Source organism: Spodoptera frugiperda, chromosome 15 (assembly GCF_023101765.2).
Source record: "Spodoptera frugiperda isolate SF20-4 chromosome 15, AGI-APGP_CSIRO_Sfru_2.0, whole genome shotgun sequence".
Taxonomy (NCBI): Eukaryota; Metazoa; Arthropoda; class Insecta; order Lepidoptera; family Noctuidae; genus Spodoptera; species Spodoptera frugiperda.
The window spans coordinates 2,595,416-2,613,162 of record NC_064226.1 but is presented as its reverse complement, the minus strand read 5'-3'; the positions used below and the strand labels follow the sequence as shown (position 1 = coordinate 2,613,162).

The window sequence follows — 17,747 nt, the reverse complement described above, 5'->3', positions numbered from 1 at the left end:
TTAGGTATTAAAGGGTTGGAATCTGGGATTGGGAAAGGGGGGGTAATGGGGCTAAATAAATATGTTTGTTATGTTTTGTTTAAATCAATACCTTCATTTCCAGAAATATAAAAAAAAAGCTATGACTAACTCCATACAAATTATCGCTTCATCACTTTATCTAACAAACAAAAAAGGGACAAAATAAGTCACAATTTACATTCAATTTGGAGCGAGATTACGTTAAACGTGTCAAAGCACACGACCCAATATGACAGTATAGTTAAAAACACGACCAAAAATATACAAAAATAAACCTGTCCAATTAAAACAGCTGCCCTGAAAAGCTGATTCTCCGAAACAAATTAATCCCGTCAGTTACACCTTGTAGCTTGCAACTGCAACTGTATTAAATCAGGCTCGCGAACCGTCGCGTTCTACGGAAGCGTGCGAATGGCCTCACGTGTGAACGCGTTCTTCCTCCCGAACGCGCTCACCCAAACCGGGGCTGATGTCACTGTTTTCATTGTATAATTTGGATTTTTATGCTGGAAATGAAGGGTTAATTAAGTTACTGTATAAAGTTGCTTTGTTGAATTTTCTGCCACTGTTTTGTATTGTAGTTGCACAATAGTAGATTTGCCCATTTGAGAACATTAAGCTATAGTTTATTTAGTATGAACATTAATTAAGACGCTTGTCTTTTAAAGCCGTTACTTGGGATTTAAACTATCCTTGATTTGCAGAACGATATAATGCTACCCGATTACGGTAGGATCACTCAGTAACAAATGCTAAATGATATTTATTTTTACAAATAGGTTTCGATGTAACTCTTTTACACGTCAATCACTAGATGACACCTCGACCTATTCATGAAGTGTACATTCAAAGAAGGGTTCTAGACTGAAACACAGAAATTAGTCTAACGTGTTCAATCAAAACTGATTCTAGCATCGTTGAAAAAAGAGCACAATTTTTATTGAAGAAAAGCAAATTCTAGCGCCAGGATTTTTGAGCAGAGCTTGATAATTTTCCTATAGTGACTTAAAATGTAGTTAGAGGAAAGTGTTACCGTATAATAAATCGAGTTACCGCGTAACAAAGCGGAAACTCCGGGCTGGCGTCATTGTGTCCTGCCCTGCAACACTGCAACATGTTACGTAACGTGCCGAGGCGCGAAAACCGTTAGCTGCCGTAAATATTCATTGAACATTATTTGTCTTTTTATTACATTAAGGCTTGGTTTTTAATTAATTAGTTTGGAAATATTTTACTGATATAGAATCTAATGTGTTCCAAAATCTTCTGGCATTATTATTTTAGACAAACTATAGAATTTCTAAAGAAAAAAATAAGAGAATGTTCAGAGTTCCGACAGAATCCTCAGTGTTTCGAATATATGCAACAAAAAAAACAAACACCTGTCCTGGTTGCTTTGTTTTAGTAAACCTCGGTTGTTAATATAGGTACTCGTACAAGTGTTGATGGACACAATTTAATTTTACGGGACGTTGCTACCAAAAACGTTAATCCCGTAGTGGTTCAGTGTAGTTTAAAATTATGACACTCCGTTGCAGTGCAATTTATGTACTGTACTTTATATCTCTCATCTCCCTCGATAAAAAGTTATTACATAATAGATTATATTTTGCATGTAAATACAAAACATCCCTCAAGTACTACCAAACTTGGCTCCAAAGAATTGCAAGTCAAACAAAATTCTCTGAGCCAAGCCGAGGTGCAAATATTGGGAGGATCGGAGACCGTTAGTCCGTCGGATCTGCGGTACCGTCATAATAGAGCCTTAAAGAGTGTCAACAGAACTTGCCTGACCAGTATAAGATGGACCATCTCCCCTTTACAAACTTTTGGGAGCTACAAATTTTGTGGAGCTCTTGTTGTCTGGTCGTGTTAAAATGTTAGTAGCTATCGTGAACATTATACGGATAAACAACCACTGAGTTACCGGCCCTAATGAAGGAAATGCTTTTAGTCGTTTAATGTACAATTTTTATCACAATAATAGTGTCTTAGATAATATGGTTTTGTTTCAATGTCTTTTCTTTCTTTCTTCTGAGTTACACATTACGTTTAGGATTGTATGTTCCAACATTTCATATCCTTTGATTACACCCTAATCTTTTTCCCAAAACATATCAACTTCCTTAACCTTTTTTGGTTTGTCTTACAGATATAATATTACCGTCACTGTTACCAATGGCATTATCAAGTCTACCGACATGTGTACGTACGTGTATCCGTGCAACAATCGTGCATGCATGCATAATTCGTCGTGCGTTCATAGGTGGTCTTTACATTGCATACGTGTTAGTACCTGTGGTACTGCAGTGCAAGCTACATGAGAACATTTTCTGCTTTTCTGAGATTGGACGCAAGGGAGTTCTTATCATCAGTATTTTTTGAAATAAAATAGTTAGCACAGTACCAAGGCTTCAAAATAGAGAGAGAGAAGTTAAGTTTGGATTTTTGTGACATTTTGATTTTGCTTAGAAACTAGATTATTTGGTGTTAAAATCTAAATGGAGCCTTGTTTATCAGAAACAAATAGTTTTAAGTATTCATGCATAATTTCAAAAGATTTTCCACTTGCATGCATTCGCCAAAAGAACAGTTCCTAAAGTTTAGTTTCCAATTTGCAGTTCAGCGATTTTTGCGAGAAGATATAAAAGTTTTTTATAGCAAACTGTCTATTTATACAGGATGTGTTTCTTCCGTGAAACGATAATATGGTCTAATGCAGTAACAGCATGGCTGAAGTTAGATTCTATAGCTTCAAGAAAGCTTAGATACACAACTTGGAATGTTAGTACAAGCACATGACTTGGAAACTTCTAGAAGTTTTAGTATATCCATTTACTGCATAGATAGTCAACTAATTTCCTGAAGATAAAATAAAATACTGCAAAATAACCCAGAAAAATAGCAGCAACTTGAATTTTGGACATAGTGGAAAAGCAGTGATGTTTAATAAAGTAGCATTGGAAAGACATGGCATGATGATGAAGGCTGATGTTTTTGCCCAGCACTCATTAAAATTAAAAGTGACATCAACAAATTCTTACAAGCGACTTGACTTAAAGTCTTATGTCCCCTAGATCGGATTCTACTATCACTGTACGCCACCAGTTTTGCCAAAGACGATCACGCTTCCTCCTCAAGGAAAAAGGAAGCGAATCTTAGAAGTAATTCCTTCTAAAATACAGAATGACTGTTTACCAAAACATCTCACAGTGACAGTCAACCCAATTCATAATACAAAGTAACCAGTACCATTAAAGCAAAACCCGCATAAATACAAGGATAAAAGAGATCTCCCATTCCGGTCATTACGTTTGACGCTGAAACGGTCCGGCGAAGCGTTGCGAATGCAATCACAGATGCGGTCACCGTCCATCCTCGAGGCATCCGGCGGGATCGTGCGCCGTACTCAACCGTGCCACACTAGTTTGTCTATTCACTTGGAACAATAACGTTTGCCTTACTGGGAATATCTTTTATTGCTTTTTATTTTATTGTGTGATATGTTTTTTGGTGCGTTCTTTGACATTGACACAGTTTTGTTATTTCTGAGTGGATTGCGTATTGTGTGATCTTTTTTGGCAATAGGCTCTTACAGTCAGTGTTGAAGCCTGCTTAGTTAGAGGGTGGTTAAATTGATGCCACATTATTATTACCGGAAGCGCAATTACCTCCTCTTCCGAATCTTTCTTATCCCCGATTCCCCAACAACCCTTAAATTCCTAACCCTCAAAGGGCCGGTAACTTAATTTGTAACGCGTATCTGGTGTCCATGGGCGGCTGCGATTGCTTACCATCATTTTTTTTGACGATCCGTCTGCTCCTTTACTGGCTTATACCATAAAAAAATAATTAACAGCTTACATCTACTGATAGCTAAGACCAACATTTATTCTGAATCTCGTTTATAAGACATACCCCAAAAACACTTCCGAATAACAAAAAAATCTTAACTCAATCCAAATAACTCATGAGGATATCCCTATTTAGTATCAATATACCACAATAAATAATTGACCAAACACCCCTTCCATAACTGTCATTAGATTCAACGCTAGACGTTGGCTAAAGTATCCGTGGCGCGCTGGGAATGCGTTGCGTTTGACCGCAGTCTCCCGGCATTTGGACCGCTTTGAACATTACTCTGGACACTGAAGTCACCAGCCACTTCTATTCTATCATTCGGAACAATACTGTTTGCATTACTGCGAGTGCTTCGTTTCAGGTCTTTGATTGCCATTATATGCACCTTTTATTCTTTTGTTTTTCTGCGAATCGTGTATACGTCAGTAATGTTTATCTGCGTTTTGTTTGATGTGAAATTAATTATTTATCCATTAATAATGTGTATTTTCTGTTGGTTTCAGGTATGTATCGAGTGATCTATTTTTATTGTTCTAACAGTAAAACGTTACTTTCTGGTAAGTTTCCTCAAAATGTCTCAGGATTTTCATAATTGATGACAAAAATATAAGTTAGTAAACTTTATTAAGTTTTCACAAGACATAAAAACTTAAATATAATTCAGAAGAGTAAAAAGACGTCATTGCTATACATGACAGAATAACAGACGCCATATTTTCTACATTTATAAAATAACTGAATCCTATTTCATTCGTGATTATTATCTAGACCATCTGCAAATCTCATTAGAAACTGAATATCTTCCTCAGTCATAAAATGGCTCGACGTCTGTGAAATATGAGATCTGTTACCACTCAATATTCTTTAGAATGCCATCAGCGCTAAATAAAAAAGGAAATTGATTGAATATCGGGCATATTAAAGTGAAAAATCACCTGCAGTGAGACGAAAAAAGAAAAAAAAAGGAAAAAGAAACATTTTGTTATTTTGATTTCCCTTCAAAACGAATGAATGGATCTATTCTTACGGAGACATTCCATTTTTTTCACCTTGATATTTCATACTGATTTGTTTATGGAACTAGCTACACGAATCTCATCCTTATCGCTGTGAAATACGGTATTTATTGCTTACGTGAGGGAAATTTCCATTTGAACGAAGCTGCTTCGGTTCTGAAGGAGATATATGGCTTTGAGAAGGCGAGAATTGACATAATATTGTCCTTTGAGAAACGTAGAAGCGTTAGCCCGTGAATGGGGCTTTAAAGCGAAAATTTTGTAAATGCTATAAAATTCGGGCGTGGTACTGTGAACCGGAGTTACTATTCTTCTATGGAGTATAGAATTTTATCGGTGGAATAAAGTGTCTTTCTTACCTTTAGAACGTCTTTGTGTTCAAGACATTACACACGGCTTCTTACGGGAAAATTCAAGCTTGGGGTGATAGTGAAATCTAATAGTTATTTTTTACTTTAAGATTGTTTTGTAACCCGGAGCCTGGGTCTGCCTCGCGGATTACCGGTGCTCCGGCTCGAAAATCAGGAGTAGTAACGGGATGGTTTTTAGTCAGTAAGAGCCTGATACTCCCTTTCGCCTCGTCCAAGGCGGGAGAAGTCATTGGATGATTTTCCCTCCTTAAAAAAAATGCTAGATAACATTTTTTTTGAATACCCTTATCATTAGTATAATCTTTCTAATTAGACCTATCTTCTCTTTTCGTTTAGAAACAATGGGGAATGAAAACATGTGATTCAGGTTCATTAAGACCAGATCATAATTATAATTATATCAATCAAATAACTCTAAAAATCTAATATATTAATTAAACGATGTCTTATCGAACGAAATATGAACAAAACGAATGCCAAAATACAGGGAATATATTATGCCGTCAGCACCAGCGATCATGACCCGATAGCAAATGTGTTGTGACCCAAATAACAAGGTTTATGAGTCCCACTAATGTATGGTGACCATCAGTTGCAGAGTTAGGGAACAAATCTTTAATAGGGATAATGACTGGGTCAAAAATAAATTATTACAACTTTTCAATACAATAAAATATTCAAAAATACACTACACACACTCTCATTCATAAATTTGATAAACTACTTAATTTTCGTTTTTTTTTCTAGGTAAATTTCTAGAAATAAGTCTGCTATTTGACGTAAAAATCTGATGACGTCATAATAGAGTATTTCATACAAAGTTCATAGAAAATATAGTTTTTGACGTTTCGAAAAAAATATTGAATTTGACTAGTAGGAAACTAGCCTATTGCATCTCGTTCTAATAGTAGTGACACAATTACTGATTGTGTTGTTATGGAATTATGATGCATGACTGACATCTGTGTTCTTCAACTTCATAATGAATGAATTGTTTATAAAGTTATTTTGTAATCGATCTTTGATTGATTACATTCATACTTTTAGGGCGTTTTTCCACCAGATATGTTCTATGCTACGTTGCTGTGGATGCGTTTGACTTAGCATAACACTTGTGGAGACCGGCTCAGCTAAGCTATGTTTTTTATATGAAAAGATGCTTGCTATGAATGTGTGCTATGGATGGCTTCCCTACTATCGATACATTGCATACGGCGTAAAATATAACCATATCTTCTTTTGCATCTGTAAATGATTGTCGTCTTTAGATGGTGTTTATTAGAATGACTGTAACATGGTGTCCCTACTCGAGGATTGCGAAAGAACCCACTCGTTGTGGGAAATTAACGGTTACGTTCCCCCTTAAATATTTCAATTTAATTGCTTTACTGTTGTTTTTTGAGGAATTTTGTTTTGAAAATGCATTACATCACAGATTAATTTTACAATGTTGTTCTGAATCATTCTTGCATAATAAGATATTTGGAAAATAAAAATCTCACGTTACTAACGAATTTGGTTAATTTGCCCAAAGGTTGTGATAAACGTGAGATTTAATAAGGTAAAATAGTAGTAACATGATCCGTAAATATCCAATGATTATCACTAATGTGGAATCTGAGGTAAGTCTGTGATTGTCAATTTGTACTAAGCGCCGCGATCAAGTTCACTTCAATCTTTCGAATTGAAAGGTAGGGTTAACTAATAACAGAATAACCAAGGATTTGTACCCAATGCAAAATATCACAAACGACACACATCTATAGGAATGCTATCGAATGATCAATACCCAACATATGATAAAATATGAACACCATAAACATAGGGCACGGGTCACCATCTCGTGCCATGCATCCATCAAAACAAATGACAATATCAACGCAAAAAATTCTGATAAATGTTTTGGAAACCGTTCGGTGGTCAGCCATCATTAATTTAAACGGACAAGGGGTTCGTCATGAGGGCTCAGTGATTTATTCCAGTTCTCTTTGATGGGTAACGCTGACTTTAAAATGCTGTTCTTCAATATGATTTCTCTAATCATTGTTGTAACTACAAGTTTTGGTGGTGCTAAGAAATACTGTTTTGGCGGTGCTTGTATTTTTATGGCAGACGATTTTATGCCTATTGTAACGTGTTAACTTCTTTCAACAGTGTTTAGTTTTTGAGAATTAATGACACTGTCGTTTTTCCTAATTTGATGATTTGTTTTATAATTGTGCATCAAGGGTCAGGAAAATGTAAGATCCCATATCATTAGGGATCAAACCCGTTAAGGCAATTATGACTGACGTATCTCGTCCCTAACAAGCATATCAAATTCTATGCTTGACACGCAACGCATTAATTACTGCACCCAGTCGAGTATCTGATGTGAGCGATATTACTATATATTGCCTGCTAACTAGTAACTACATGTCGGCTGTAACCTCTGAACTAGGCTTTAGTATACCAAGCGCATCATCAATGCGGTTTCCATGTCTTACCGTAGAGGATTGCAGAGAAACTTCGTATGTACCCGAAACTGTAATTATAAGGTGTTTCATATTGGTGTTTGGGAAATTTGGAATCTTAAGTACTTGGACTATCTCCTTCATTGATTGATCTGAAACCTTTTCTAAAGTATTTTGTAATATCCTTTCCAAAATAGCCCTATCATTTACTGATGCTATCATCTTTCAATCTCCCATTTTCTCCCCTACCGGAACACATTGTCGGTGTTGCTATGTACCTCTCCTAGACTTTCGATAAGTAAATATTTAACGTATTCAGCACCCTAACTCACCCCTTATCGGTACGGAGCGGGACTAATTTCCTTACACCATATTTTCCTATATCATTATTTTGCTATCACAGAAAAGATATTTTGTAAATTTTGTTAGGAGTTCCTTGGAGACGATGAGAGAGGAATATTTTATTATTCAAATATAGGATGAAGATGAATGGTAATGAAACTTTACTTTGGTTAAGTGGAAATAGCTTCTAGCCTAAAGATACATACCTACATACATACGTCCATGGACTTCAGACAGAATAAAAACGATGAGATATACCTAACGCGGAAATTAACAAAAGAACTCCTTTAAATATCCTACAGGGTTAGCCAAATAGTCTTGCTTCATTAAGGACTTGTTTCGTAATATCTGGATAGCCGCTATGTATCAGATAACTATGAATTCAGAACGTAATCTGTATGCACTATCTTTTATCTGTATCTTATATGGAGATGGTAAAATAGGCGCTAATACTAACAAATAGTTACTTATAGCATATCCAATTCAAATGCATCCGAAAATTGATTACCCCGGAGTAAAGTTCGTTTTACTTTCCGAGTTCCCGATGTATGAACATGAAGATAAACAGTCGGTACAATGATTCTGTGCACATTCATTTAAGAGCCTTGTTTACTTGTACCCTTGTGCCTGTTTACTGTTATTGTTAATACTGTTGTATCAACATTTTCGTTTATGACGACATCTTGTAACTGTCTTCGTAATACTTTCTTCATTTGATTTTTTTTTCTTTCAAGGGTTAATGGGAGTTTGTATTTTTTATGTCTTTATTTTTTTGTGTTTGAAAATAAAAGGTATCGTGAGGTATATTGAGATCATTTTCGTGTCTGTGCGTGGCGCAAACTGTTATAGTTGCTATTATAATAACTAATGAATGACTCAGATGATTATTATAGTCAGTGTGATCTGTTTCTTAGTGATAATCGTTATGTGTAGCACACATAGCAACATATCTAGTAGAATCTTGTTCAAGAAAAGTGTTTCAAATATCTATTACAACCGTTTTATCTTCTATTTTGTCTAAATGCCTTGGACATGGTGTAGTATGAAAATCAACAAGTAATTCATAAATATTTGTTTTACTAAACTTAGCCTAATTATATTTACATTCACTTAAATATTATCAACTAAAACCTACTTTAACACTACATATAAACTTAGCACTATGAGGTAGACGTTCAGTACCATGGTACCAGCTCCTCCGGGTGCATCATCAGGCGCTGGAGTTGAAGCTGCATCATCAGGCGCTTCAGTTGAAGAGTCAGTACCTGGAGCACTGGTTGGAGGACTGTCCACCACGATTACTTGATCGTTATCTGTGAAGTTGTTTTCTTGACTGGAATCATAGAAAAATAACAATTAAAATACGTGATTGTAAAGCTGTTTTTCATTAGTCTATGTGATGTCTATGTGATATATGGTCAAATACTCAAACGTCATTCAATTTTGAGACGCGCTCAAGAATCGTTCTGTCCCTACAAATTCTTTGTAAATGACAGAGTAGAAGACAACTTAAAATTGAGTGGCATTTCAGTATTCGGACGTTAGTCACACTAATATAATATAGACTACTCTTGCTTTACTTTTTGAAATGGGAAAAAATGTTATGCACTATTACTCATTCGACGGGTTTATATCGACAGAGCATTCCAACTGAACTGAATTAGTCTTAAAACTGGTAAAAGAGCATAATAACCTAACACACTATTTAATTTTGTCAATGGTATTTGATTCTAGATAATAGTACTGAAAAACATACCTAGCATTTTTAATCTCCTCAATGATATAATCAGTGACTAATTCCTTGGCATCGGCTGCAGCCACGAAGTCTACGTGTTCAAAGCTGGTCCTCGCGACCTGACGAGCAACAGCTCTTGGTATATCAGCTACCATAGCTAACACGTCTCTTTCATCCAGTAAATTATCATTCAGAGTATAGTGCATTGTGACAAACGTAGTTATTTTACTTAAGTCGTATTTTGGTGGTAGTTCTGATCCATATTTCTCCTGGTTCCCTGCAGCTCCGTAGTGATAGCGTCTGAAGAGTTTGTCTCTTATGTTCTGACCGTAGTGCGCCATTTGTTTTAGGGCTGCTCCTGGCTGGTCGGTGGCTGCGTTGTAGTTGTTCTGGAAAAGAATTGAGTAATACATTACTTAATAGTGTGTTGATAAGTAATTTTTCTCTGTTGGTCACTATGGTCAGTAAGTGTTTTATGGTAGCAGTTCAGTTAGAGCATCGAGATAGATAAAGAATATTTGAATTTGCCTTAATCACAAAATATGTTGGTAAGTATATTTAGTTGAATAATCTTTCGAACCTAGTTACTCAATAGCCATTTTAAACCGATATGTACTGTTAAGATCAGGAAACAAGAAAAGTACCTACTTTAGGTAGTTATATTGCCCAACCATAGCAAACATGGGAATCGGGCAACGAAATGTGACCCAACAATGATATTGTTTTCCCTAATAAGAAATATTTCCCGCCACCATAATTAATGTGGGCAATTGATTGGCTAACCGCAGTCACGGCTGTACCAATAAAAACAAAGATCGGGTACAGTCAAGCGAAAAATTGCTAACATTTGTATCTCACGGGTTGATTAATAATTTTAATGAACATCTACATATTAATATGTGATGCAAAAACTTTGGACCGCTTTTTACGAAAATTGCGCGGACGTAGGAGCATAAAATTTGGTACACTTATAGTTTATGTGTAGGAGAAGAACAGAACGCTAATATTTTTCAAAAATAATGCTAAATATAAAGTACATTAAATCACTGTTGCTGTGGGTGTATAAATAAAACATTACACACACATGCATAGTATCTGATCGTACTTGACAAAACGTCAAAATCGATAGACATTGCGATGATATTCTCACGTCTCATATGAATAGAGTTTAAATAAAAGAGTTTGTTTGAGTTTGAGTTAAATAAAAATTATCCTTGAACGTATGTTAAGTGGTGTTGTAAATTAAATCGTATATGGTCGAATTTCGACCACTAGGCGACCACTAGTATTATTAAATACAAGAAGTATTATGTGTTGATGGTATAGTAAAATTACTTTTGACAATGACCGAGCAGCAGCACTCTCTGACGATTCTCTTAAACTGCGTTCTCCAAAACGGTGGCCAAGCATGGAAAGTATTCGGAGTTGCGGACTAACTAGCGGGTTTACGGGGGCTTCGGCTCAAAGAGTAGGAGTAAGAACGGGGTGGATTTTAGTACCTCACCCAAGGCGGGAGAAGTCATTGGATGATTTTTTCCCCCTTAAAAAAAGTGTGGAAATCATCGCAAATTTCTCTTAAAGAGGAGGTCACGGACTACTGATGATGTGTTCATTAAATAATTATTATTTATTTTAAATTAAAATACATTGTTAATTGTATAAATGTAAAGAGTATCTGTTTTGTACGTATGTCCAAATGTTTATTCAACCAGTTACAATAATTCGTTCATTAAAATGTATATTATTATGATAATGAAATGACATATTTATAATTATTTTCGTTTCGCTGTTACTTTAAAATATTGGTTACTTTTTGTACCTTATTATACACAGCGTGTTTATTTTCAACCTGTTGTGTTATATTTATTCACTTCTCCTTATTTTCTTGCGTCATTTATGTATTCAAAAATATTATTGGCATTTCTTCAGATCCGTATGAAATTCAGTTCTATGTAACCATTGCGTGTGGTGTACAACACTAAGTATACCTAAAGTAAAAGGAGTTCTAAGCTTATTTGATCTTTTTTCGATTAGTCAATGATGATAATTTACTTCATTATCTATTTTGCATTTTTTTATTCTAAATAATCGAGAAACATAATTCTTCTTCAATCTGCGTAATATCGATTTTGAACTTAAAAATACAACAGTATAAAGTCTAGAATTTATTGATGAAACGTCACTTTGACTTGTTTTTATACAGAATTGTACTTTGACTTGGCTTATAGGTGTATTTACTGCAGCCATAAAAGTATTTAAAACAATTTATAGCAACAATCCCTATAAAAGACTCCGGTGTAGATAAAGTAAAGATAAATATAATTTCTTAGTCATTGGGGAATTCTATGATAATACCTACAGATATTGGTATTTTTTTTTAATCTTGCTTCATGGTATTTCCTGTACCTAATCGTTTAATTGGTGTAGGTGCAAGATTAGTGCATAGCATTTTAGGGAAAACCTATCAGATATTATTATTGTCTATTTATCAGTAGACGTATATGCTTATTATATAAATTAATATTAAACCACTTAATAGTACTTAACCCAGGTACATATAGGATAAGGCGTTTCTAAATATTAGATGTTATAGATGAGTTCTGAAGTTTAATCTCCGCTTTAAAAATCTATTGTAATAAACAATAACCTTGTTCAAACGATAGTCGAAGGACGACGAACGACGACTCCGCGGCAGTGAAATTCATTTTAAAACACACCTATTAATCTTTTTAAAATTAAAGTCAAGATGACATTATCTTAAAAAACATCAAACTTTGTAATAAAACTCCTTATCTAAAAAACAACATTGCTTACCGTAATACGTGAGATGCCGAAGATCTGACACATGTACTGCATGTTCTTATTGCCGAGGCAGTACGCAGGCCACTGGAATATGTCATCAGGCAGCATCTGGAGGGAGTTGGGGGGGAACAGCTCTACAGCTCCCGCTTGTAACGCAGTGTACTGAAAGAATAACAAAACAAAAATATAGCAAAAAAGAGAATAATAGTAGTAGTAGTAGTACTAATTTTATAATTTCAGAGACCCATGCGTAATTTTATAAGGCTATTAGAGATTATTAGTATTGGTATAGTTCGGAATTGTGCCCATGAATGCTGATAGAAAAATGGTAAATATCTGACGTTTCATTAATTACATTATCTAGTCGTTGACAAAAAATATTACATCAGCAAAATAATAGATTATAATCAGTTTTACATTGGCACTACAAATGCTTAAAAAAAAACCCAGATATTTATCGACAAGACAAAACCCACATTTTATAAATAAATTGACAATAATCCAACTGGTTTTTTTCGAAAATATATCACGATTAATGGGGATGTGAAAATTACCAATAGATAATAATCTAGATATAAAAAAATCCGAGACATTCCCAACTGAAGTTGATAAAAACATAAAAACCCATAAATTAAAAGTAATTTCTCTTAATCGTTGTGATTACAAAATTGTCAGTTTTAACAAAAAATAGAGATCAGATACCATAACCTATGTAGGTATTATCAACTCTACATCTATCCCCACATCCAGGGCTCCAAACATAAATCTCGTACTATTATTTAGTTACGTCATAATTGACACAGCAATTTCCAGATAAAGCCTAACAACAACAAGCAAACTTAGCAACTTTCGAATCTATAAAATCTCTTTGAATTTGCTTCTATTTTGCAAAGTCACAGGCAAAACTCAGTAATTTATGATTTATATCCAAGTTAACGTTTTGTAAATAGCTCGGCAGGTTAATGAGAGTCATTAGGGCTGCGGATAACGGGCGATATTGTTAGTAAAACGTTTTATGTTTTAAAGTTAAACAACCTTTGTAGAAAACCACTTAGGGCCTAAAGCAATATGATTTGTAGTTTTAGGTCTTCTCAAAGCTGATAAAGGAAAATGAACCTTATTATAAGAGTGTATAGATGTCATTATCTTACACTAATAACGGTTCATCTCCTGCCATATTAAACTAAGCCGTATTAATTGAATATAAGATTGATTTCAGTTGAACAGAAATGGTATACTTACATAAATCACATCAGTCATTGATGCGGATTGTATCAACTGCTCATCAGGGAAGTAGTCTTGGTATCCAACTCCTGCGAGAAGGTGAGCTGATGCTATCTTGTTGTTGTATTCAGGCAGCATGGAAGCCATTACTAGAAGTACTGTACCGCCCTGAGGAGAAACAGACGAGTGCATTAGTAGAAAATAACAAAACAGTCAATATTCCGTACGGACAAATCGTAATAGGGAATACAAGGGAGACACATAAAGTCTTAAATGATCTAATCGAGTCTTAGACGACTATTTGAAGATATTTCATAATATTTACAGCAATTATCTTCTTTTTAAGAATTACCTGAGAATGTCCAATGTAATGCAGCTGGTCTTTCCCAGTAGTCTTCAGGATATAGTCAATCATAGCTGGTAGATCAAGCATTCCAATCTCCTCCCAGCTGAAGTCGAAGAACTCGTACTTCTGCACCGCATCATCAGGGTTTAATGAAACGTGAGCACGAGAACTCTTGGTACCTCTTGCATTTCCCATCCAGACGTCAAAACCAGCGTCTGCTAAATTGTAGGCTGGAAAAAGATGGTGACGTTTTTAAGACCCTAAAATTCATGGTCAGTAGATTGGTTAGGAAGATGTTGTCAAAATGTCTTAAAGAAGAAGACCTTAAAATAAATGGCGATTCGACCTTTTTTATTCTTAAAACTAGTTGCGATCGCGATTTCGTCCGCGTGGAATAGTTATTTTGGGCATTACTTATATTTATTTTTGTTAACAAACTCCTAAGATAAAGATGAAATTATTTGGCCTTTTTTTGAATAATGTAGCAGAATTTGCTAGGAACATTAAGTAACTTACCAACGCTTTTCTCTGGTCCAAGCATAACGAAAGCTTGGGAGGCAGACATGAACCCATGCATCGCTAGGACCACAGGCCGGTCTTCTGTCGTGTCCTTATTTGTTCTGCCATGAGGGATCCTGTGCATCTCCAAGATGTAGCCATCAGATGTGGTGACTTTATGGGATTCAGCTTCGAAGCCATCTGCTTTGATTTTTTCTATCTGAGGATCAGGAATTAAAGAAAAAAATAGGAGATACAGAAGATTATGTTAGCTTATTGGGATCGTCATCTTAAATTCTTTTTTGGTATAAACAAGTTCTATTTTTGGTAACTAAACGCTTTTATAAATCTTCTGCATTGAATTTTCCTGAAAGAGTCTTCTTTACTTTAATTTTGATACAGTTTCTATCTTACCAAATACCTTTGTTTTAAACGCTGGAATATAAAGTGAATCTTCTTTAAGTTTAGGACATAATTAATTAATTAATTTCTTTAAATTAAGAAAACAGCGACAAATTCTTCGCTCGACAGTTTTTGAGACTGAATTTCTAGGTGGACCTATTTATTACCTAAGAGGTAAATTCCTCAACAACAGTAAAATATGTAGGCCACATAAATTTTTGTTTGTTAGAATAAAATTTACGATTTCATTTAGACTTTGGAGTAAAATCTTGTTCTTCTTTCTCAAGGTCAGAACTTAAGATAATTTATGAAGATTAGCCATCTAGAATGACGTTCATGTAATTTTAGTCTATAAGAAATTATATTCATGGTGTAATGGTAAGAGAAAAAGTATAACAATATGTGTCAATAAAACTGTTATAATCTTATTGTTGATCGAAGGTTATAATGATAACTTTCGTGAGACATACTAAAATAATATAATTATGCCTTTCGGCTTACTCACGGCTTACTCGCATCTCTAGTCGCCGAATGCTGCTCATGAATATGAGCCTCTAGCCTATCTTGAAACAGTTCAGTTCAGTAGTCAAGTTCTTCGTCAAATAATTACGTGCGTAAGCCACAACGCCGTGGTGGTCACCGGTGACCGACGTTAGCGGAGGATTTGCCTTCAACAGTTTTCTATTGGCAGTTAAAGACTTAAAACAGTTAGGATAATTAGGCAATGTGACTCTTGATGCAGTTAAATTCGCAATTCCTTTTCAAGCAACTGTTCATTAGCTATTTTGAGTGCTGTCATTTCCTTATAGATAACAGTATTTAACGAGCTGATTTGATAAGAATCTACATGTATCGAGGCATCTTTATACGGCAATTTATACTGATAACAGAAGACATGATTTATAATGTTGATAAACTTGTTACATTTGTTTGTGGGTGATTCCAGTTTCGTTGGAAATTGCACCATATTAGTGAAACGGATTGAAAAGGACAAACATGATTAGGGGAGATGTAGAAGCTGCTGAACAAAACTAAAAATTGGATTTTAGTCTGAGAACAATCAAAATACTTATTGTTTTTTTTTTAATATTTAATAGGATGGCGTTTGGCCACCATCTCGCCTGGTGGTAAGCGATGATGTGGCCCACGAGGAAGTACATCATCTACCATTACGTTAATTGTAGTCACTACATTTTAATTTTCCTTTTTTTTCTGTAAAATTGACGTCTATGATGACATATTCCTTGAATATGTTATTGCAGGCAATCATCCCCATATCATTACAAGGAGTTGTTTTGATCTAACTAAGTAAATCTGACAAATGAATTTTCCAAAAACCATAAACTGTTAAAACCTGACTGAGCCTACCAATTTTGAACTAATAAGCCATAATTATATGATTATTGATATACTTACAGTTTGATACACAGAATAGTTTGCATTAGTTGCAACTACCATTAACAAAACACATGCGAACAATTTCAACACTGCCATTTTTCTACCATACAATTAGAACTACTGGGAAACACATAATAACTACCACATTTATATATGAAAGCTTATCAGTATTTACAATACTATTTAGTTCGTCATGAGTGAGGTGTTATTTTACCGTGCTAGATAAGTAATATCATTTTGTAGATATTAAGTTGTAAAAATATATCGATTTGATGTATTTTTAAGTTCAAGTTTATTTTTTTCCTTTGTTAGTGTAAGATAGAGAACATGTATTGAGATCACTACCTACTATCCTTGCTTCTTTTTCTTCACACATGTAGTTACCCTGCAGTGATGCTTTTTTATTATGTTTTTCAATGATATTAAAACTCTTATTGATCATCTCCTTTATTCTAGGTATTGCCTCATTCCCTAACTTTTCGAAAGAACGACTCAAAGTCCAGACTTCATGATATTCTTGAACAAAAGTTTCCTCTAAAATTATCACGACTTGCACAGATGACGTTATCCACAACGAATTTAAAACTGTTTTACGTCAAACGATTAGATAATTTGATATTAGCATATCACTTAGGTTACAGTTATATTATCTAGTGACAGGACATCGCTTTTAGATCGAGTACATTGACCACCCAAGGTCAATGTTACATCAAAATAAAATACTTCAAATGAGGATAACGTGTCACAAAAAAATGAAGGAAAAACATCGTTCAATTTCCATATTACCTACCGTATTATTTTAATGTCAAGCATCACATCAACATCTAAAATTATTATTGTAGGTAATAGTTACTAAAAGTACATCTTTTCATTATTCTTCTATTTTTTTTATACCCTGACGCTGGCATGATGGCCCACGGCCCACCTGATGATAAGTGGTTACCGTGGCCTATGAACACTTGGGGTGCTATATCATGCACTACATGCGCTTTGCCGACCCTTAAGAAACCTATTATGTCTATGAATAATATTATGTCTACATCACCATTATCGTGCCTCTCTTTCTTATACATCCTATTTATTCTTTAAAGATACTTTTTCTTTTGTATAATTCTCCATTAATGTATACACGATAAAGGGGTATTTTACAAAAATGTCACCCGTACATATAAATTAAGATGATTATAAGGACCACATTGTATAAGATCATTAGCAAGGCTGTTGAACGCGTCATTACTTTGGGACCTCGGGCCCATGTGGGTGGCAACCGTCTGT

At 34.8% G+C, this 17,747-nt stretch overlaps 2 protein-coding genes across 5 annotated transcripts in view; one reads left to right on the top strand and one right to left on the bottom strand.

Annotated features, from left to right (window-relative positions):
* Positions 1-17,747, top strand: part of LOC118276940 (syndecan) — a 283,688-nt gene that overhangs the window by 131,498 nt on the left and 134,443 nt on the right. The window lies entirely within an intron of this gene.
* On the bottom strand, positions 9,130-16,657 carry LOC118276923 (lipase 3-like). Its single transcript, XM_050699168.1, has 7 exons — positions 16,491-16,657; positions 14,691-14,892; positions 14,181-14,404; positions 13,847-13,996; positions 12,617-12,766; positions 9,824-10,191; positions 9,130-9,400 (listed from the first exon to the last, which is right to left on the bottom strand). Exons 1-7 carry the CDS (start codon positions 16,566-16,568, stop codon positions 9,199-9,201), a joined length of 1,374 nt encoding a protein of 457 aa, XP_050555125.1. The 5' UTR covers positions 16,569-16,657; the 3' UTR covers positions 9,130-9,198.